Raw genomic sequence first — 22,725 nt, 5'->3', positions numbered from 1 at the left:
CTGTGGCTGCCAAATGGCTGAGCTGTTGCTTTCTCCTTGCTGCTTGTGAAGATGTCCTGTAAATTGGATTGCCATCCACTTTTCCATCTCAGGTGTGTTAGCAGGCATGGCAGCATGCTGGCACACGTGTCTCTCTCAGGTTGGAGGTCAGTGCCGTGGTACACAAACATTCCTGTTCATCATCATGTGAAGCCTTTTCTCTGACTTACTCATTTTCAGACGTGGTGGGATTTACTGCATACCCAAGCCTGCCTCTCCTCTCTATATTGTGTTACTCATGACTAGATGCCAACATCCTGTTACACCTACCCCAATACAATGAGAGTTAGTGTGCATCTCATTCTTCCAGCTTTTTAATGTGTTTTTAGAACCTTTTTGAAGTGTGAACCTTTCTGAATTATATATGGTTTAAATTAATCAAAATATCATCCTTCTTTTAAAGAACAGATTTTGTATTTGCATTGGTACTGCCTGGAAAACGTCGTTTGTTGATATTCAGACCAGAGTACTGCTGCTTTTGCATTCTGCCTGATAATTTGACTGTCCCACTTCTTGTGAGGAAACCTCCAGGCAATTCCCAGGAACCTCTTTGAAGTTTGTATTCAGCAGAAGACATACAGGCATTAGATGGTCAATGGGAAAAAAAACCATAGTTAATACAGGTTACTTTGTTAATCCAGGATACATATTAATGTGGCAGGATGTCTTGTGAATGTGGCAAAACATGGACCAGCTGGCTGTACCTTGTTTTACCCCTGAATAATGGGAGTCCTACAAGAGAAATACTACAGTAGCATTTAAACATAACTGCTTTCCATTTTACTGTCTTTTTGAGTTGTATTTCAGCTTTTTTTGTTACTACTACGGGACTAGGCTGATCAGTTGTATTTCTCTGTCTGGTATGTTCAACACTCCAAATGATTGTTGTGGTTTTAGCCTCTGAACGGGTTTTGGAGATACTGGGGTGGAAATTGCTAATGCAGATAACTGTTAAAGGAACAGCTGTCATCTCAGGAGCTTCATGCAATTAGTTTAGTGCTTAGGGAACTTCCAGGGCCTGGAGCAGCTCTGGGCATGCTTGTGTGTGGGTGCACGGTTTCTCATGTGTCAGATCTTTTCTGTGTGCACAAATCCACTCTGTGTGTCTCGTACATACAGTAGCAGTCTGATATTTCTAGTCTGGGGCATGCTGTGCTCTCTTTTCTAGTTAGCCAGGTTTTTAATGGTGCCTTTCTCCTTTTCCATGTTTATCTGGAGGACTGATAGCTCAGTGTGTGCCCATTTTTTGATGAATAGCATCTGACCTCTCTTGCTGGCAGTGAGAAGGGAAATTAATTTACTTTTGATCCCTTAGGAAAAGGGGCAGAGGCTGCAAGGTTGCATTGGCATCATTTCAGGAGTGCGCAAATCAGAGATCGCTGCACTCCTCTTATCCCAGTCTGTGCTTCAGTCTTCTGTAACTTCACATCTGAATGCTGTGTGATAGCTACCTAGTATGTGTTGAACTGAGGGGGCTAAAGTGAAGTATTAAGTTCATTAATCGAGCTGCTCAGCTGACAGTTTTAACTACTACTATGCTGTTGCGGTTTCTGTGTAAGATGGAGCTGTACTTTTATTAGTGGTCTGTCTCGAGCAAAAAACAAAGGATAGCTGCAGCAAAGCACTATAAACAGATACTACACTCACATACATCCAATAATAATTCATCTTTTTAGCCTTTTAGAATTTATTCTAAAGGAATAAGCAGAATCTGCAATAGCATTTTAATTCTGTTTTCCTCTCATCCTAAATCAGCATGGTAGCAACCTGTAAGCTTAGTGCAGGATTGTCTGTGCCCCAGAACCCCTTTCCAGAGGCTAAAGGGCATGGTGCTCCTCTATGGTAGGTTACCATGAAGCAGGGATCTTCCTTAAGGTCCTTCCTTGGCAAAATAGCTGCAGATATGGTACAAATACATTGGCATCACCGAAGTCTCAGTTAAAGAACAGCAGGGGAAGACCATCTTTAGTGGAACAGACTGCTGGAAGAGGCCTGAAGTTGCATTCATCTAGATGATGATAGTGGTCTCCCTAAAAAATACATAGCTATGGTGATGTAAGTTGAAGGTTGGTTGGTGGAGAGTGATTTCTGTGCAGTTGTAGGGAGTCTTTGAGTTAAAAACATGTCAGACCTACATGCTGTGCTAAAGTGGGACAAGATGTAGGAACCTTATGTAATTATTTTAGTTACAGCAACTTGGGCTGATTTGTGATTATCACTACTTGTGTTTTGACATGAAAAACTATGCCCATTTTCTTGTGTATTGCTGTGTATCACAAAATGAGTGTCTGCCCCTTGCACTTCTGAGAGTTCAGAGAATACGGTGAGGCTATGCTGGATATTTTGGGATGACTGCCTGATAATACAGGAATTTTATATATTTTTTTTCTCTATTATAGACCCTAAAGCGACAGAGCCAGTTGGCACTCTATTTCTTTAACACTATTCTAGCTCATGGGGATCTACGGAACAACAAACTAAACCAGCTTTCAGTCAACCTCTGGAATCTTGCTCAGAAGCATGGCTTTGCTGACACCAGTACTATGGTAAGGAAAAGGGGTAATGCAGGGAAATTGTAGTTCTTAAGATCTTTTTGAACTCCTCGTTTGAGAAAAGGTAACATTTCTTTATCTGAATAAAGCCAATAATTTTACAAGTTGCTGTCTTAAAAAATAAATTAGTCTAAACCCCACTTATTTTTAAATGCTTCTTAAGAAATAAGCAGCTTGTCTTACTTCAAGTGGTCTGTATCTTTCTGGCACTTTTAACATGTATTTCACACATTAAGGAATGTGCAAATGTTGAGTGCTATAACTTTTCTCAGTACAGAAAACTATGTTTAAGAGAAGTACAACATTTTTATTAGTGGAAGGAACTGCATGGTGTAAGCTTGGAAAGTGGGTGTTTTAGAGCCTTTAAGAAAGGTATACATGATAAGCAGCTCTGGAGCAAGAAAAGCAAGTGCTCTTGTAGCCAGTGACATTTAGGGAAAATCATGAGTGTCTATTCAAAACACCTTCACATAAATTAAGTGATGGCCTGTGAACTGAAAACAAAGACACTAAAAATCTCAAAATACCTTTCTTTTGTACCCAGGTGACAACACTAGAATACATCAAGAAGCGCAGCAAACAACCTGAAATGAGTCACTTCACAGATTTGGCCCTTCGGCTTCCTCTGCAGTCCAGGACCTGAGGAATGCCGCTTTCCCAAGGAGTCACCTGCACAAGGGAGTGTGTTGCCAAGGCCCAAATCACTGATCTGGATTGTGACTGGAGGAGTTCAGTGTATTTTTATTTTACTTAGTTGGACAGATTTACTTGGACACAAGTAAAGGTAAAACTGTTCTGAGTGCAATAATTTAACCTGAATTTGTTTCCAGTTTTACCTCTACATTCTTATTAAATGCTGATTTAGATTTAGTTAATGGTATTTTGAACCTCTGTGGTTGCAAAAGCCTTTAGAAAGCTAACCTGTTGTCATTTTAGCAACAAAGAAAGAAGATAAACTGCATGGATCAGTTCACATCTTCCACGCTTCATCCCACATGCAGGATAGTCTTTCTCCTCTGTAGAAACCAGCATTTCAATATAATAATCCTACTAAGCCATCTTTCTGCTTTGGGAAGCTGCCAACATTGGATTGGTCAGTTCCAGTAGAAGAGAAAAATGGCTGAGGTGTTCTTGTCCTAATTTCTGCAATATATTTTCATGGACATGTTTATGCTTTCGTTTTAGTTCAGTGTTGTTTTGTAAAATGGAAAGAATCTTTTAAGTGCTGTCTGCAAAGAAAAATGGAAATGTATGCAAAGTACTCTGTGTTTGCAAAGTACACTATCCCTGAATAAAACAATTTGCAGTTCATCTGTTTGTTCTTGGGGACTTTGTATACAAATTTGTCACTTCACCCTCGTGGAATTAAGTTACATGTACTGCTATTACATCTAATAACATTTCACTCTCACCACTTCTGTCCCGTGGTAAGGAGGAACCATGCTGAGACCTTGCATCTATTGCTGGGTTTGCTTAGTGGCATTTTAATGAGCTAAATCTGCATATAGATATTAAGATACATTTTTGCACAAAACTGCTTTATTTTGTTAAGGCTAAGCAAGTAATCAATTTTGCCAGAACCATATGTTTAAGGAGTTAGCAAGCTGATAATAAATTATTAAAATTATTAAAGCATTCTTGCTGCCTGTTTTTCATCTCCTCCGTGATTACAGAAGCAGGATACATCTAAAATACGTATTTTGTGTTAAGGTTGTAAAGAAATGAACCAGGACTTTTTTGTCCTGATACAGGCTGTAGCTGAAACCTAAGTAAAATTGCAGGAATACAAGATAACTATGAAATAGTATCAGCTTGATAAAGAACCTTTCCAACTTTAGTACATGGCCATTTTGATTATACTGATGTTCCTTAAAAATTTTTTTATCTAGTGCACATAGATATTGAAATGATATGTTACCATGTCCCACTTTAATTTAGCTTTCCTTTTTGCTGCAGCTGCACAAAACTCTCAACAGTGCGGAGATGATTCTTCGTGTTGGGTTTGGAAACGTAAGCCACAAACTGGGTAAATGGGATTAAACTCTGAGCCCTGTAAACCACCAAGTGGGTCACATTAAGCAGCTGTGGTATGGCAGAAATTGCCCTCTGGGGGCAAATGTACTGCTCTAAACCCAGTGTGGAGTTCCTTCAGACTCTGTAAAATAGAAACTCTTACAACAGGCTTACAGACATGCCCACTGTTCCTCCTTCCATGCAGGCATCCATTTTTGCCTGTTGTCTTTGAAGCACAGTATTACTTTCATTCCTTTATCGATGCAACACCACCATGGGAAATGTTTTACTACTTTTATTAGTGCAAAAACAGCTCAACAACAGGCAGAAACTCTGCTTAGTTATCAGAAGTAAACTGTATAAAAATTTAGCTTAGAAGCTAATGCAATCACTCTAATAAACTGCTTTTAGCTAATTTCCATGTTAAACTAATTTTAGTTAAAACACTCCACTTATTAGAATCACAGAGTAGTTAGGGTTGGAAAGGACCTTAAGATCCTCTAGTTCCAACCCCCCTGCCATGGGCAGGGACACCTCACACTAAACCATGTCACCCAAGTCTCTGTCCAGCCTGGCCTTGAACACCGCCAGGGATGGAGCATTCACAACTTCCCTGGGCAACCCATTCCAGTGCTTCACCACCCAGCAGGAAAGAACTTCTTCCTTATATCCAATCTAAACTTCCCCTGTTTAAGTTTTAACCCGTTACCCCTTTTCCTATCACTACAGTACCTACAGTACTGTACAGTATTAGACCTCCTCTTTCTTCTATACGCAGCACATACACAGGCCAGAACAAGTTTATCTGCTTGAAAAAAGCTGACAGTTTTTTTCCCCCGGTATGAGTCTTGATTTTGAAACTACATTTCCATGTGTATATTATTATCAAGAGAAAGGTGCCAGGCCACAAAGCTGCAGTTGAACAACATACTGGTATATGTTATGCAATTCTAGATAGGGAAAAAGTTCTTATCTAAAGGCAAGGCTAGGACTAATATCACCTTCAGCATCTTGTCTGTGGTAGTGCAAAACCAGTCATTACCCATCCAGGACTGGCTCTGCAGCAGAAAGCTGTATGTGCTGTCACTTTCTTCCTAAATGAAGTCACTAGTTGACGTTTTCTTACCTGTTCCTTTATTTTACGTCAAGTTTTTTGCTAGGCAAGTAGCTGAGGGCCTGAATTCAGCATTTGTCTTGGAACAGAAAATGACCTCCACTGCCTGGGTTTAAGTAAAGCAAAAGCTGAAGCATGGAAGTGCTGGCTGAAGCCAGTCACTGAACTTTGAGATCACTGGTGAAAAACAGACTTGCCCTGAGGTAGTGCTGGTTTTAAATGACACTATAAAGGAGATGTTTCCTCAAAGACCCTGCAGGAAGTGGTTCAGCATCTTCTTCATCCCAGGTATAGGAATGGATTCATAGCAGCCCTTTAAGCTGGAGCCTCTCCATAATTTTCACTTCTTCTCGGGAGTTGCCCAAAATGTATCATCAGATTTGTAGGCATGTCAGTAGTGTTTCTTCAAAGTAAAACACCATCGCTTCGTACCGCTCACTGAGCGTAAAAATGTCAAGATTTTACAGAACACCAAAATCCTTTTGAATCACTGAGGTAGTGTCCTGGGTTCAGCAGTAGGAGTCATTTTTCTCCTTCTTAGTAGCTGGTGCAGTGCTGTGTCTTTGACTTTCAGCTTGGGAACAGCACTGATAACACCGATGTTTTTAGTTGCTGCTTAGCAATGTTTACTCTGACCAGGGACCTTCTGAGTCTCATGCTCTGCCAGGGAGGAGGGGAAGCCAGGAGGAAGCAGAGACAGGACACCTGACCCAAATAACCAAAGAGGTATTCCATACCACAGCACGTCATGCCCACTGTATAAACTGGGGGGCAGTTACCTGGAAGGGGAGATCACTGCCGGGGTTGGGCTGGGTATTGGTTGGCGGGTGGTGAGCGATTGTATTCTCTTCCCTTGTTATTTCCCTTACCATTGTTATTATTGGTGGTAGCAGCAGTGGTTTGTGTTATACCTTAGTTACTGGACTGTTCTTATCTCAACCCGTGGGAGTTACATTCTTTTGTTTCTCCTCCAGGCGTGGGGGGTGGGGGAGAGGAAGGGGGGTAGTGAGAGAGACTGCGTGGCTGAGTTTAAACCACACAGATGTAGCTGAAAATAAGGTTATAAAATCAGCATTTTAAAAAAATTGACTAAGTTTCAGCTAGTTACAGGCATTGCCCATGTAGCTGCAGTCTTCAAAGCAGACTGTCTCTTGCCTTGTAAAAAATATTGTAAAGGTATCAAAAACTTACTGCTTAGCTGAAGTGAGGACTCAGCTCTAGTTCATGCAGTTGACAACTTGTAGTACAAGTGCCTCATAAATCAAATTTCTTAAATATATCTGTTTTCAAGTTAAAATGATGTGGGAAGTGAAAAGAAATTTGCCAGTTGAATTTCTATTCCTTTTATTACTTCGGAGTTTTAATCTTCAAATTTTTTAGATCTGGATGTATATTTGTCTATGTATACTTTTTTGTTGGCAGCAGGTTGAAATCCAAGACCAATTCCTCTATGTTGCCTCAAGTCCATCGCTTTATCAAATTCCATCTTCAGAGCCTGCTGTAACTTCTCCTCCGCTTCCCTGTTCAGAGCCATGTTTGGTTTGTTTGTAGTTGCTGAGAGATTTTGAATAGGACCAGAGCCCTTTTTAAAGCCACCCATCAGTCTAAGAAACTTCATTTGTTGCTCAGAACTTTGAAAAGCAGCTGTACTCCACTGGCCAAACTTTGTATCCTGTGAAGCAAAACAAGGTTAGTGCTAAAATTAAATAATACCAAGATTAAGGACAACAATTTCTGGCTGTGTACCTTGAGAACAGAACCAACTACAACAACCCAACAGGGCTCAGAAACAGTAATTTTATGAGTAGTATCTCTCGAAGGACATGATAAAAAAATGACACAACCCTGCATGAGTGCATCCTCATTTGCATTTCAGCCCATTTAACCTGGAGACAAGGTTTAATGCACTTTGAGAATCTCCTTTCCCTCTGTCTTAGGAACCTTGGCTTTTCTGCACTGTGGATAATACTCAAAGAGCCAGATATTGTCCAATCATTTCTCTTATTCTAAGACAACCGACAGCTTAATCCTCTTTCACTCTGTCACTTTGTGCAGTTATCTTCTCATTTTCCTGTTGCCTCGTTTAGGTATCTGTGGGTTTTAGCAATGTTTTAGCACATTTTGGAGACAGTGTTCAATCTGGCTCTCAAGCTTTGAGTAATATTTGCAGTCTCATCCCACTAATATCGCAAGGGTGCAAAAACTGAGGGTGAATCCTTATCTGACAGGACTAAATATAGTACCCTGAAAGCCTCCCTCCCGTGCAGCTTGCTCTGGTCCTTGTATTCGCCTCTCACTGTATTCTTTGAACTAGTTCACTCCTTCAGGATTTCTGTTTTGTCTGCAGCTGTGTCCCTTCTGAGAGAACAGCCAATGTCCAAGTAAAATCAGGCTTCAGCCATTTGTGGATTACCAAAGACACATCATATGATTTATAAAGTTCATGAACTTTTGGCTTACCTAAGAACAAGCTTCATTATCTAAGGATCTTATTTGACTCCCGAGTTATATCTAGGAGCTCTGCTGTCATTTATAACTGTTTTTGGCAGAACCGCTACTCCTAATTTTTTCTTTAAAATTGGGGGTGATACTAAATGGACTGAGCTGGCTACATCAAAGGAAAAATGTGAATTTAGTGGCGTGTCTTATGGAAGCCTGAAATCCTTCCAACTGAACAGTTCCAGCTTGCATGAAACAGTCATTCTCCACTCGACAGCCAACATGACACACAGCATGCTACTCAATATTGCAGGCAAGCTGTAGCAGGCTTTTTAAGCTAAAAAAATGCAAGGCTGGAGTGTCATTCACTATGAGAGGCCAGAATACCTGCTGTTAAAAGAGCTATCCATAGTACTTCAGTATTTTTACTATGCTCAAAGACAAATTACTGTATAAGCCCAGCTCTGTGACAGATGCATGTGCAGATACACATAAATACATGTCCTCCCTTTGGCATGGGAGACATCTGCACAGATGCAGAAATAATTATGCCTTGTCAAACTCTGTAATTTCTTTTAAGTGAAGCACTGGCAGGCACTACACATTGCTTTTGCTGCATTTCCAGCTCACTCTGTGAAGCTGATGAATTAATTTCCTATTCTTCTGTGTACTCCTAAACAGAGACAGATCAGCACCACAGAACGGAGATCCCCTGCCAAGGATGTCATTTTTCTCAATGACTTCAAAGACTATTAGATAGTTGCAGTTCCAGAGCTATTGCAGTCTGCCTCCCACTATGTAAAAACCTACAGGAGTTGTTTCTGGTGTTTCATTGAGGTATATTCCAACTTTCTAGGCTTACTGGTAGTCTTATCAAACAACTAAGAATACTGAATTACAAGCAAAGCTTTCTTTCTGAATCTTTTTACCACTGCTACACTCCTGCCACAATTTCTACCCCATTCCTGTAAATGTGTCAGGAGGCAGGCTGAATAGGATGCAAAAGCAAAGAATAAAGAATTATCTTTCAAAGAGGTAGAAGAAAGATGTAAAAGTTAGGAGAGGACTGACTGTAAATATCACACGTGTTATCAGCCGTCATCCCTTTTACCTTTCTATGTTTACCCCTGTTTCTTAATGTCTTCCACGTAACAATTCAGAGACAATTCAGTGACTGCTATATCCATAGTCTAGAATTATTTGTATTTCAGAGTCAGCAGAAAACACTTCTGTAGCATTTTGTCATGGCTCATTCTCCAGAGAAACCAGACTAAATGTTGCTTTTGAGGGCTGATGCTGGGAATTAGAGCACTGTACAATGCCAGCTGCTGTTGGGAGTTCACTGGTCAGCTTGCAGACTCTCCTGGGATTGTACTAACTTGTTCTAGAGCATTCCCTTAAATTTACAGTCAAAAAGGAGGAACGTTGTGGCAAGCCTTGTACCTGAGCCATGTACAAAGAGTACAGTGCCTTTTTCAGGAACTTGCTCTGTGACACAGTATTTCTGTCAGATCATGATCTAAGTTCATACATACCTGTTTCACTTTGGGACTGAAAGCCTTAGTTTTGCCAGATTCTCTATCGATTTCTTCTTGCAGAGCCTGTCGCCTCACCTAGCATGCAGAAAAAACAGCACAAGACACTATTTTCTGTGTGTTAAATGAGTTAATGTTATTTACAATGAAAAGATAAAAGAATTCGTTCTCTTCAGAATTTTGCAAGGATAGTTAAAAGGTTGCATGTGATCCATTTACACTCTCAACAACAGAACTGTGATTTTGCTAGTGGTATTTTAAATGAACATTTTGCTGTATCAGATATATTTAGTCTTCTAACTGCAGGTAACAGCTACGCTGAAACTGCCAAAGTTAATGAGACGCAAAGAAACCTGTATTTAACTTAATAAGCTACTTAGACATTGACTGGAGCTGTACATTTTGGACTTAACCCATGGAAGGTAAAACACACTTTAAGCAGAGCTCTATCTAGGGAAATCTTGGCATAGACAAGCAACAAAGGTTTTTTGTTACAAATTCTATGCATACAATAAATGCTGTATTGCTTTAAAGCTTACACAATTAAGACAAAGCATACCTTGTCTATGTTAACTTCATCACAGTTTCCTTTTTTTTCCTGTACAATAATTACATCATCCACATGTTCCTGTAAAACGGTAAAAAACCTTGTATGGATGTTTTTATCCATTCTGGTTAATTAGAATTTACATAGCTCTGACTACAAAAGTAGTAAAACCACTGAGCAATAAATTAGTACTAATGTGAGGCAAGAAATAGTCAAATTTAAGCTGGAAATGCCAATTAAAGCTGTGTATTTCTATGGGGAGACTTTCTCCCCAAGGAAGAGATCCTTTTTTTTCCTTTTAAACAAAGAGCATAAGGGTTTTCTTTGGATTCACACATTAAAATGGACCTGCCCACATCATTGGCACATACACTAATGTTTGCAGACAGGGTCATTTCAAATTAAACCACTTCATAACAGTTTAAGTTTATACTTCAAGTAGGGGGCAGAAAGAGTGAAAGTTAACATAAATTCAAAAACCTGGAAAGAGCACAGGAAGAGGTGCAGACATACATAAAGTGTCTCCTACAATGGCAGCAAACAGCACTTTAGTTCCACATTTGGGAGTGAGGAATGGGGAGCTGATGTGGAGACAGAACAGCTCCAGCAGGTATGACTGGGCAGGACAAGAAGAGGTAAATCAGTGTCAGTCCCCAAGTAAATACTGATACTACTCTGAAGTGCAGCCCTTCAGCAGGTTCTGCTCCCACTGACTGGAACTTACAGATCAGCCTTTCCTTTCCAAATTGGTAATAAGGGTAAGATTTTGGGGCATCCGGTGTAATGGGGTAAGTAGGAGGTCCAGGATGGGTAAATTAGAGCCATAAGCTTTAGACCAGCCTGGAAAAGGTGGCCAAAGGGAAGATCTATTGATACAGCTAACATAATAATCCAAGCATGAAATAGCCAGGGAACGCCAGGACAAGGAAAAGATTTGTCACATACTTCTGTCAGCCAAAGCTGCTGTTACTTTTTTTAGGGTTTATAGTTTTATTTAAAGCCATGAATGATTTAGTTCATTTTCCAAAGCCACCATTTATGTACTGATTCCACACACACACAAGTACATGCACCATTAAAAATGCGAGAACACTGTCTGCAGTAAGGAGAGCTTGTTCTTTTGGATGAAAAGATCAAAACCCCAATTTACTTCTAGATGGCCTGGTACTGTCTTTTCAGATCTATTCAAACAAGCAGAACTGATGTGACAGGATTCTGCAAACAGCTGCAATGTTACTTTTTTTTTTTCTAACTGGAAGGTCAAGTGGAAGATGAGGAAGGAGGAAGGGTGCACCCTCATCCCTGCCAGTTCACAGCCTGTTGCTGGCTTGCTGAGGGTTGCTGTGTGGCAAAAATTACCCCTGCAGGAATGGTGGTCTTCCCCCAGCTTCATGGAAGAGGAGCATGTTCACATGTGGTAGGATTCTGCTATCTGCAGGCAAGTAATTTCAAAGAAGTAAACCAAGTCATCACTCTGCCCAAGGTGACAGTAACGGTCTCCAATTGGAAAAACCATGATCATTGACATAAAGTGGGTATCACTCTACATTGTCTTGAAAAACTCACTCATTTGTTTGCAGCACAAGCCCCACAGAGGATTTTTCAAGGCATGCAGCAGTGTGTGAGACACTGTAGACTAGAAAACGTGTCAAGACTATGGCACAGTTAAATGAAAGACTGACATTATCCGCCATTTACTACAACAGTGTCTTTTGGTCTGGCAGGAACTAGATTTCTCTGGAACTGATTTACCCAGACTTCTCAATCTTCAGGACAATTTCCCTGAAGTGCTTCTTATTATTAAAGGTCAGAGCTGAATATGGGAAAGAGAAGCAACACATGCATCATCCTACGTCCTTCTCCTCAATTGTTTGCAAGGTATTTGCTGTGTTTTCCATTGTAATTCATCATGAGATTTTACTTGTTATTAGGCTTATCTTGCCTCCACAGAATGTGAACAGCTACAAGAATCTAAATAATGTCTAACAGTCTCAAAAAGTCAGTGTCAATTTAATTAGAAAATATATGCCAGCAATAAAACCATCTTGTCCTTTGAATGGTCAAACAGAGAAACCTAAGGACAAAGCCCCAAACATCTGCTCACCTGGTGACTGAGAAGCATACACACTCCCAACACAAACCTTTGTGGAAAAGCCTCTACCTGTGTCTCCATGGACACTGAAGAACCTGCTTACATAAAATCTGTATTGAATTATTAGCCAGATACCAGAAAGCTGCTGGGTTTCCACAGAACATGAAGAAACTGCATACAGGAGTGCGTAACAACACGAAGCACACCATGAAGCTGGCTGGAGAGGCAGCCAGTGCTGCAGCCTGCCCTGTCCCTGGTTTACAGAAATCTTCAATGATGATTTATTTACTAGAGCTTGACTTTTAAACAAGCCAAATCCCCGAATTCTTGATAAAAAACAACTGGAGTGCAGTTTCCCATTACCTCTGAATATCAAAGCAAGCTCCTAGTCACTTGCAGTTAGCCATTTTTGTTTAAGTAGTAAAAATACAGGTAGGTACCTATTGAATTTCTAAGCATCTCACAGCTTTATTCCCAATGATAACAACAGAGGTTAGGCATGTAGGTACTAACTTTAGGCACTTAAATAGCTTTAAAATAAGAACCTAATCAGATTTTAAAAAAGGAGCTAAAAAAAAGTTAAAGCAATAAAACAAGATCTTAATAGCCTTTTTTTTGAGGGGGAGGGGGGAATTGGGGAGCGAATCAAAGAAAAAACCTCTGTATTTGTGTATTTCAAATCTTCCATCAGTTCCTCTCCATGTTTGTTTCACCTCAGAAATGGCAGTACTCCAAGACTCTAGGATGGGATTTCCTTTAACAGCCAGTCTGGATATAATTCCAGTTACTTTCAGGTATAATTTACAGCTCTTGCATCGTTTTATTGTCTTGCATTGATTTACTTTATTAAGAATTTGTGTTTAGGTTGTTCTCTAGTATTTTTCTATCAGAATTCATACATCAGTGCTCTAGGCCTCATCTACACTTTGGATTTGTAGGATTTTCTCTAAAGTTTTGTCCAAGTTAGATGACAGGTTTTGGCTAAATTTCCCCCTTGTTTCTAACACTGCAATTTCAGCATTAACAGCAGCAAAAGCTTAAGAAAAAGTCTAACACAGTTAGATGCACTCATGCTGCCAATGTTACCAACCTGCTCAGGTTAAATGACATGGTATTAAAATCCTATTTTACAGGAGTGCTGCCACTTTGCCAAGAGCAACTAAAGGAAGGACAGAACAACACTATGTCTGTACATACGAGTTTTCTTTTTGGGCCAATACTTGCTCTTAGTTGTAATATTTACATTTTCACAGCTGAAACACGATCACTACAAGAGTGTAGTGTAGCATTAAAAACCATTTTGCAGTGTTTTACAACTACTACATGCTGAAATCAACAGATCAGCTGATCCTGCTTCTTGAACCCAAGAGAAGGCCCCTACTGACCTAAGTGTATCCCAATGGTCTGAACAGGCTTAGCAGCCTGCAGGCACAAAGTGCCTACCTAAAAAGCTTTCAACTCCTTAGCAGGATTCCTTAGCAAAGACATCCTTTTCTTTACAACTTACCAGTGCCTCATTTCCCATGTCTTCTCTTTTGATCTTTTCTGTGTTTGCTTTTGAACCTGGTTCTTCAGCAGAGTCCTGGCGTGATTCTTTTTTCCATTTTTTCCTTTTTCCATCACGGCGTATGTGGTTACTGTGGCACAATACCCCATCTACAGTGCCCCCTGTGACACATTCTGTTTGCTTCATTTCCCTCTCTTGGTTCTTTTTAGTGCTTTCGAGTAGTGTTATTTTTTGGTTTTTTGATGGACTGTCATTGTTTAACAAAACTTTTGAATCCTCCTCTTTCTGAATCTTCTTTTTCTTCTTGATGACTTCACGATTATCCTTTATATTCTTCCTGCTTTTCTTCCCAGAAAGCTCTTCTTCCTCAGACTCAACTTTTTGCTGGGCTGGGAGATGCTCATCTGGAACACTGTGACTGTAGTCTTTATTATCTGTATGTGTTAAGGAAGAAACATCTTTTCTTCTCTTCTTCTTCTTGGTCTCTCTGCTACTTCCAGAGTTCTCAGCTGTGTCCTCTTCCTCTCTACTTGTCCATGTAATTTCCAGGGCATTATTTCTTTTCCTTTTTCCAGAGTCACTTAATGCAGTGGGGCTATCAGAAACTCCATTGGTATTGTCCTGATTATCTGTTTGTGGTAAAAAGGAGTCAGGCTTATCTTTTTTCTTCTTTCTCTTCTTTCTTCTCACATAATTCTTCTCCCCATCATTATGGATAATATCTGTAAAAGGTTTTTGTGAAATACATTTCTGTGGGGTTTTAGGAACTTTTTCAGCCTGTTCATGTTCACTGTCCTGGATGTCCTCTAATGAACAAGAAAAAATGCTTTTCTTCTTTTTTTTCTTGGTTACTTCACCATCCAATTCCAAATTCAAAGAGGTCTTCTTTCTGCTTTTTTTAAATGCAAATCCATTTTCATTAGTACCATCTGCATGGGGATTTGAAAGCTCCACATCACGACTCTCATTATTCTCCAATGATAAGGAGGAATGACACTGGGCTTTTTTCTTCTTCTTTTTGACAATTTTAATTTGTTCCTCCGATTCTTCTTTAGGTTCTGAATCCAGATGGCCTTCTACATTCACAAAGCTTTCTGAATGTGCTTCTTTCAGTAATCTAGAGCCAGTTTTCTTTTTCTTCTTCTTATTTTTCAGTTCTAATTGGTCTAAATGCTCATCTTTTAATTTTTTCTTTTTCCTTCTCTTTGTTTTTGTCTCAAGCTCATCATCATCCTCAATTTTAATGACATTTTGAACATCTTTCTCAGTTTTAGTGACAGTTTGGCTCCTACTCCTTTTAGCTTTTTTCTTTTTTTGTAGAGGTTCCTCATGAACTTCTTTTATCATTCTAAAAACATGAAATGGAGATGTTAGTGCACAGCTTCAACAAGTCCCAGGCTATCTGGTCTCCCTTTACTCTGAAACCATTCTGTATCTCATCACTCTTTTTCCAGTTTCACAGTTTGCTTTCTGTGATAGAAGGAACCAAGAAGTGCTGCACTGAAAACAGTGTACTGGAGTGGCCACAGCGTGGTTTTTCATCTTCCTTACTGCTGCCCTTGTTTGTTTAGAACTTTTTATGTGTCTCTCTGCCAGCTGCCCAGCATGATCTTTTCACAGGTTTAGCTACTCTCTAAAACATCCTTCCTAAGTGACAAAGCGGATACTTACTATATGTGTGTGTATGTATGTATGTGTGTGTGTGTATATATGTGTGTATACATATGTGTGTGGGGTTAAGATGGTTTTCCACACATGTACAACTTTTCACTTATTTAGCACTGAACTTCACATCCCTTTCTTGCCCACTTGGCATTACAGTATCCTTTCAAGGCACCTTCGTAATAACCTTGAGTTTGCTTCTGTTTATGATTGCTTGTCCTTGCTCTGTGTTTTTGGGACACTCGTGCCTATGAAAAGGTTACAGCAGACCTCTGTGCCTGTGGTACCCACCCGGCGACAGCCCTGCCTTTGCTGAGGAACCTAGATGCTCCCATCCTTTAATCAATAACTAACCCACAGGGCTCCTTAAGTGCCTCTTACACCCCTGCCGCAATCCTTCAAACCCCAAGTGTACCACAGCACACCGCGGTGACCCGCCCGGCTGGGCCCACCCAGCTCCCGCTGCACTCCGGCCCCCGTTAGATGGACGGAGCGCGGAGGCCCCCCCATATGGGCACACACCATTTACCGCCGCCGCTTACCTGCCGCGGCCACGTGCAGCTCCGCCGACCCGGAAGGGGAACGTGGGCACGCCCGCCCCGCCGAGGGGACCGGTGGCGCTGTTGCCGCGGCAACACACCACAACACAACGCAGCATGGCGGAGGGCGGGCGAGAGCCGAGCCTCTGGGAGCGCGTGTGCGCAGGTGGGAGCCGGGACGTGCCGGGGGCGGCCCGGCCCTGAGCCCGCTGCGGGCACCGGGAGCGTGGGCCCGGCCCTGACCCCGCGGGCACAGCCCCGCAGCCTCGGTCACTCGAGGCTCTTCCAAGCTGCTCCTCGCTGCTGCAGCGTTCAAGGGGGCTCCTGCCCGGCTCTTGGCGGAGAGGCGCTCGGTCTCAGCAGCGCTGTGGAGCCGGCGGAGGGGCTGGCTGTACCTGCTAAAACCCGCTCTTCGCACCGCTGAGAGCAAGCCCCGAAGCGGTGCCGCTCCCGAGCGTTATGTCTTCTTATCGTCACCAACTTCTGACAGAAACATACCTCTGCGCGTGTTCCCGCTGCCAACAGGGCCACATGTACCCAGCTTACCGCAGTAGTGTCGTGGCCCGTGGCTTACCGCACAGCAGTCTGCGCCCTGCGTGGAGGCAGCTTTGTGGGTTATCCTGGCAGCGGAGTTAGACTGTTGCCTTGGGGAAGTAGAGAGGTGACGATGTTACTGCTGTTCACGGCAAGTTCTGTTACCCGAGCCTGATTCTAATAGCAAAAGTCTTGGCCTTTTCCCAAAGTCAGAGTGCTGAGGCTGGTCAGGAAGCTGAGAGACCGGCACCGTGGCTTTGTGGTGGGCTTCTCTTCAGTTAGCACTTCATAATGCCTTAAAAGTAGTTACTTTGTGTTAAAATGGCAATTTTAAATGCAGGGATAAACTTTCTTATTCTAATATAACTCATCTGAGCCATGCGTAGTATGTGTGGAAGTGGCAATGCCAGTAAATCCAATTAGAATGGTAGAATGGCAAACGGGTTTGGCTGTAGGAGTTTTCTGTATTGTGGAATCTCTAAGATTTTTTTTCATATCAGTTCCATTGTCCTCATCTTTTAATTTTATTCCCCTGGTTCACTCAGTAATCTATATGGGTCATGTACTGCTTTCGCCTTTTGTGTTTTGATTGATTGGTAGGTTGTTTTGAAGGTGGAGACCAATGCTTAGCAATGTCCTAGGGATTTAATTGCTTATAGAGGAATGCAAATTAAAAAAGCAGTATTATACACTGGTAAAACAATGGCTAATTCTATGCAAGCATCTGCATTTCACTTACATTAAAATATTCTAAATTGTTAGTTTAATTAAAGGTCTCTTTCTGTTAAAGGATTCTGTTATCACTGAGAACCTGGGACTTGACTTAAACCGCAGACAAGAGGCTCTGAAGTTCTCACTTGTTTTAAAACATTAGAATTCATGTTAAACATTTGTGGTATACTAAATTTTACTGTTTAAATCTGGAATAGGTATCTTTAGAAAGTGATGTTTGTTTAGGAGAAAAATAGTTATGTTTTTAAAGTCTTCTGAATAAATACTGTACTTCTTTTTACTTCCAGAGTATGAAGCAGAGCAGCCTCAATTTCCAGATGGTCCTGAATCAAAACAAGAATATGTGAGTATAGTTCAGTAAAAAAATCTGTATAGGGCTGGTTTTAGAAATATTTCGCATAACTAAATGGAAAAATTAGATACCCACAGAGTACACTCATTCATAAAATGAAAAAAAGAAAACCCAAACTCCAACCATATTTTGCAAACAACTTTCATGAATCAACAAACCTAATATTCCAAATAATTACTTTATTTAAAGCAACTTGGGTGGCGTTACACTAAAATTAGATTGGCAGCTGTGTTTGGTTTGTATGTCTCGCTGTCTTTTAGCTGCAACTGTCTGCTTCACAGGCAGGGCTCTGAAGCATGCCAGGAGCTCCTTTGGGTGGTGCTTGAGCAGAACGAGTACTGCAATACACGGGAGAGGGGAGCAAGCACAGCGACAGAGTTACTGCCCAGTGTCACATATATGATAGGTCACATAGACGTGGCCATTGAAATTAGTGGATTAAACCTGGTCAAAGTCGTTTGGAGTCTAATTTTGGTAAATTCAGTCTAGGAAGATTTGTTTGGCAGACATAAAAATTTAAAAAAGACAAACCAGTTTAAACCTTTGGCCCCAAAAGTTCTAGGAGCAGCAAGATTCTTTTGGGCATCTCATACAAAGTTAGCTTTCATTTAAATTAGGCATTTCTGTAGATGTATTATCTTACTATTCTTTGTTATTTTAAAGCTATTTTAAGACATGGTTTAAATTGTCTGACAGTGGGTCTGTTTAGACTTACCCTGTTTCCCCAGATGAAACGGGCTTCATTCCAGGCTGTTATTAAATTTGAATAGTGAACTCTGCTTGGGGCATTAGTCTGGGCATAATATATTGATATATTTGAGCATTCAAAATGAAATAATATACCTTGTTACACTGATTTTTTTGTATCTTGCATGTGTTAAAAAGGAATCTCTGCAGTTATTGACATACATTGTATTACAAGTGTAGTGGCCTGATCCCACCACCTGCTTTGCAGTAGCTAATGAATCCAGTTGAATATAAAGTGAAACTATTCAGGTGACGTAATTTTCATAACATATTTTCATAGCAAACTCTAATGTGGTGCATTCTTGGGGATAAAAGGCTGTACCTGTCTTTCTATAACAGGTGTAGCTCAGTGTCTCTTAAGAGTATTTTGCAGGCTCAGTGTAACAGTTCCTGCGCTCCTAAAAACATCTGTAAAATTGTGGGCTGTCTTTTTTTATGATATCCATAAATGTCTCTATGTGGGGAAACTAAGGATTTGTTCTGAATTTGTCTATGCTTTGTTTAGAAGGAAAGTTTATTTTCTTTATAAGGCAAGCATCAGGACTCCTGAACCATACAGAAACAAACATATCAACCTCTAGGTGGAAAATACTTATTCATAAAATTTTAATTTTCAAATTGCAAAGGCTAACATATTTTTTAAATTGTGATATCTCACCTTATTCTCTTAGAAACGTTCATATACCTTCTGTTAGGTTTGGATATTTTTATTGTGCTGGAACTGTGCAGAATTTTTTAAAGCTTAATTCTTTCTTTGAAAGTACTCATAAAATAATGAAACAATTTAATATTGAATTAGAAATTATGTTTTTTGACTGACTTTATACTTTTTCATGTTGAATTGGATTTCTTTTTTTTTTACAGTCTTAATTGGGATATTTATATAGGTTACATTTATCTTGAACAGGTGTCTTTGGAAGCAGGAATAGCACAGCCATTATGTATGGGACAATTTTATTCAGCCCCTGCAGCTGATACTTCTGTCCAACAGTTGCTTTCCGCACCCGAGGCAGATCCCCTTCCAGAACAACCTGATCCAAAAACGTGTAAGTAGGAGTATATTATCTTGAACCCTGCTGTGATTATTTTTCTTGCATTTGGCAAGGGTTTGTCATGTGTTATATTTAAAGTGTTAACAGCTACACCACCTTAAGTGGAATTTGCGTGATCGGAGCCCTGGTCTGTAAACAGGGAGCCAGCTTGGTCAATTGATCAATGGAAGAAAGCTCAACTGGTGCATCATGAGTCAGTAGCATTGTCTAGCTGTTAAGATAGGTTCTATCATCTCTTCCAAATAAGTGACATTTTATTTAACCACTTAAATCAGAGAAAGGCAAGCATTTTCTCCTCTAATTTAATAATGCAAAACTAGGATCAATAGATTAAACAGACAATTGAGTTTGAAAACTGCTTTCAAAATATCATCTTTGCCCATCTGCTTACAAATTAGAATGGAAACAGCTATAAAGTTTTTTTTCCTCCATTTTTATCTATTTCTATACTTTATAAAATTTACCAAGTAGCAGTGTGTTTTTATTATGCATTTTAGCCCTCCTGTTTGGCTCTTCCTCTCTTCCATTCATTTGTGCCCATTAGGAATTCAGGTTGCTAATCACAAGCAATGTTACCCTTGGCTATTATACATATATAGTGTCCTTCCAGTTATGAATATTTTTTGGCAGGACATGAACCAATTAAAGGTATAAAGCAGAGAATAAATTTTCAGCTGTATTGCCAGAAGAGAACACTTCTATGACTTAATCTTTACTGACCCCACCAAAACCTGAATACTTACTGAATGGCAGGCAGTCTGCCTTTAAATCAAGGACAGTCCTTTAGCCAATAAGCCATGCCTGCTTGTCTAGGATCCTAACAGGTTTTGGTTTGTTCATTTTTCTGAAGGAAGTGCTCTTATGCCTTCTTACAGGGTCAGGCTCCCTGTTCACTCTGGCCCAGGGGTTCAGTGCCTTCACAAAAAGGGGTAGAAGGCTCCTCCACTTCACCCAGTTTATGATGGTGAAAGGTCTTGTCAGGGATGATGGAGATGTGGGTCAAAGCTGAGAAGGAAAGGGTGCTTGAGTCTCTAAATTGAGCAAATGTAGCTATTAGGCTATATGTAGAGGAGCATAGGCCATAGCACTGCTAGTTTTTGGTGATAAAAGACTGGAACTGCTTGCTTCTGCATGGAACTCCATGTTGCCAATATGTGCGAGCACGTGAGGTATGGTAAGCAGTAAGGGCAGCGCAGTCAAACATGAGAGATGCAAACTGAGACATCCCTCTCGAGTTAGGAAAACTGGGTGTATGGAGGCACATTCAAATTTCTGAAGGATCTGGCAAGTAGGAAGTATTATATGAAAGAAATCACAGCATCACTGAAACATAACCTTGATTTTTTTCCTCTGTCTAGAAATTCAGTTTTATGACCAGCTCTATTACTGCGCATTGTAAGGGGCATGAGGATAGATACCAAAAGTGGTCTAGCTGTAACAGCACTGAGTTCAGGGCATGCCAATTTACTTTTCTTTCTGTCAGGGTAAATTAAACTGCTTCTGATGTCTGAGCTTGCTCATTTAAAACTAAGTCTGACATCTCTAAGGAACACCGTAGTTTGCAGTGTTGATACACCTTTAGTATGAAATTTACTCAAGTTTATGTTGTCTTGGCTGAAGAGAAGTGAAGACAGATTTGTGGCTGTATCTGAACTGAATTAATCTGTTTAGTTTAAGCTGTGGTGGTACTGATAAAATAACTGATATTTAGTTTATGATATCTAATGTTTGCTTTTTTGTGAAATCTGAGTGCTTACTTGTAAGTAAAGGCTGTGCTGTTTTCTCAGGTCCTCCTCGAGAATACTTAGAGTATTATGTATTTCCAGTACTCTTGCCCGGAATGGAGGAACTCTTGCATCGAGCACAGGAGGAGAAGTGTTTCGAGGTTCGTTCTCAGTTTTCAGTTCAAATCACTGGCAGGAAATCACAGAGTTTTATTTCACGGGCTGTATTTATTTGTTTATTGCAAGAAAACCTATCACAATAATATGAAATAACATAGCACGAGTTGTTTTGGATCTGGTCTTGGATATTGTTTTCTCCAGTGATTTAGAATAGTTTGCATATTGCACTCGATTGTTATGATGATATCTGACTCCCAGACAATCCCCCATAAATATCCAGTTGTATCAGCCTAAATAGTGTTGTATTCTAAAGAAAGAGGCTTCCTTTCAGGTTCATACACTCTATTGAGGATGAGGTAAAGAATTTGAATTTTACTTCAATACTCAAAATATTTTTGCAGTCTGGCATCCTAACAAAGGTGTATTTTGTTCTTTAGCTGTTTAACATTCAGTGTAAATTCCATTTAATTGGAAACCAGGGTATTCAGCATTAATGAGCTTATAAAAATTGTACATTTTAAAAACAATTTTGTTATGTCTATTTTTATACATTTGGTTTCAGTGTTTGTGTGCATAATTATACCTGGAGAGACATTCCTCACTGTATATAGGGAATGCTTAAAAAAGCATTAGAACTGGTGCAAAATAAAGCTTATTGCATCACCATAGCCTAACTTGAAAACCACCAGCAATAGATTAGATACTGGGAGTTTTGGGGTCTTCCATCATTCCTGCTATTTTCTTCAACCATAGAAGCAATTATTTTTCTGCTTCTTTCCTACTTTCTGCCTTTCATCCACACTTTCCAATGTAAAACCTCTCCATATTTTTATGCCTGTGGCAGAGCCTCCTCTTACTTGCAGCTTCATAATATAAAAAAGCAATTCATATAAATGCAAATGCAAATTTCTCCCTTTTTCTACATAATACATATCTGAGAAATACAGTCTGTGCTCTTGAGGTTATTGATTAAAATGACAGTGAAATGAGGAGGACTTTGTTACTCATGGTTTATTAATCATCTTAGGTCCTGATCTGTATATATGATAATAGACATTATGTGTGCTGTTTGCCGCTGATCTGTACATGCCTCACGCAGCCAACATAAATAAAGCTTACCACACTTGAACAGGCACCCCAAACCAGCATTTTAAATCCAGATTGGTACATTTAATAACAGTAAGTTATTTCAGTTTTTGCTTAGATCGTCACAAGGTTTGTGTGTCTATAAACTGGTTCATTGATAGATGTGTGTATATGTGTTTATAACCTGTAATTAATACAGGTGAAATAGGAAAATGGTTCATTTACATGTCGTTATGGCATGACACCTCTGTGCATCGTTCCTGGCATCACATTTACATTACCTAGCTAAGAACAGTTCAAACATGTATATTATTCATCACACTTTTAATGAAATCTATA

The 22,725-nt window shown here is 40.1% G+C and overlaps 3 protein-coding genes across 7 annotated transcripts in view; 2 read left to right on the top strand and 1 right to left on the bottom strand.

Moving 5' to 3' along the window:
* Positions 1–3,902, top strand: part of VPS35L (VPS35 endosomal protein sorting factor like) — a 56,189-nt gene extending 52,287 nt beyond the window's left edge. For all 4 annotated transcript variants that reach the window (XM_057418998.1, XM_057418999.1, XM_057419001.1 and 1 more), the window contains 2 exons: positions 2,439–2,585; positions 3,136–3,902. In XM_057418998.1, coding sequence (XP_057274981.1) covers positions 2,439–2,585; positions 3,136–3,234 — 246 coding nt within the window. In that variant the 3' untranslated portion in view covers positions 3,235–3,902. The remainder of the gene's footprint in view (positions 1–2,438; positions 2,586–3,135) is intronic.
* Positions 3,903–7,037: 3,135 nt separating this feature from the next.
* On the bottom strand, positions 7,038–15,218 carry KNOP1 (lysine rich nucleolar protein 1). The gene is made up of 4 exons (XM_057418984.1): positions 13,839–15,218; positions 10,252–10,320; positions 9,693–9,770; positions 7,038–7,390 (listed from the first exon to the last, which is right to left on the bottom strand). The coding sequence occupies exons 1-4, from the start codon at positions 15,183–15,185 to the stop codon at positions 7,079–7,081; spliced, it is 1,806 nt and encodes a 601-aa protein (XP_057274967.1). The 5' UTR covers positions 15,186–15,218; the 3' UTR covers positions 7,038–7,078.
* A 910-nt stretch (positions 15,219–16,128) lies between these two features.
* The window catches only part of IQCK (IQ motif containing K), a 49,262-nt gene continuing 42,665 nt past the window's right edge, over positions 16,129–22,725 (top strand). For both annotated transcript variants that reach the window (XM_057418972.1, XM_057418971.1), the window contains exons 1-4: positions 16,129–16,205; positions 17,593–17,648; positions 19,312–19,450; positions 21,244–21,341. In XM_057418972.1, coding sequence (XP_057274955.1) covers positions 16,157–16,205; positions 17,593–17,648; positions 19,312–19,450; positions 21,244–21,341 — 342 coding nt within the window. In that variant the 5' untranslated portion in view covers positions 16,129–16,156. The remainder of the gene's footprint in view (positions 16,206–17,592; positions 17,649–19,311; positions 19,451–21,243; positions 21,342–22,725) is intronic.

Source organism: Pezoporus wallicus, unplaced genomic scaffold (assembly GCF_028554395.1).
Source record: "Pezoporus wallicus isolate ANWC-B61680 ecotype Strahan unplaced genomic scaffold, APGP_CSIRO_Pwel_v1 contig_13942, whole genome shotgun sequence".
Taxonomy (NCBI): Eukaryota; Metazoa; Chordata; class Aves; order Psittaciformes; family Psittacidae; genus Pezoporus; species Pezoporus wallicus.
Note: the sequence above shows the minus strand (reverse complement) of the source record. Positions and strands in the feature narration are given on the sequence as shown.

Excerpts from the sequence above, each read along its gene's own strand:
- KNOP1 (XM_057418984.1), bottom strand. The coding sequence starts at position 15,185 with ATGATAAAAGAAGTTCATGAGGAACCTCTACAAAAAAAGAAAAAAGCT. Across the intron at positions 10,321-13,838 it reads ACATGGGAAATGAGGCACTG|GAACATGTGGATGATGTAAT; the intron begins GTAAGTTGTAAA and ends ACCGTTTTACAG. Across the intron at positions 9,771-10,251 it reads ATGAAGTTAACATAGACAAG|GTGAGGCGACAGGCTCTGCA; the intron begins GTATGCTTTGTC and ends TCTGCATGCTAG.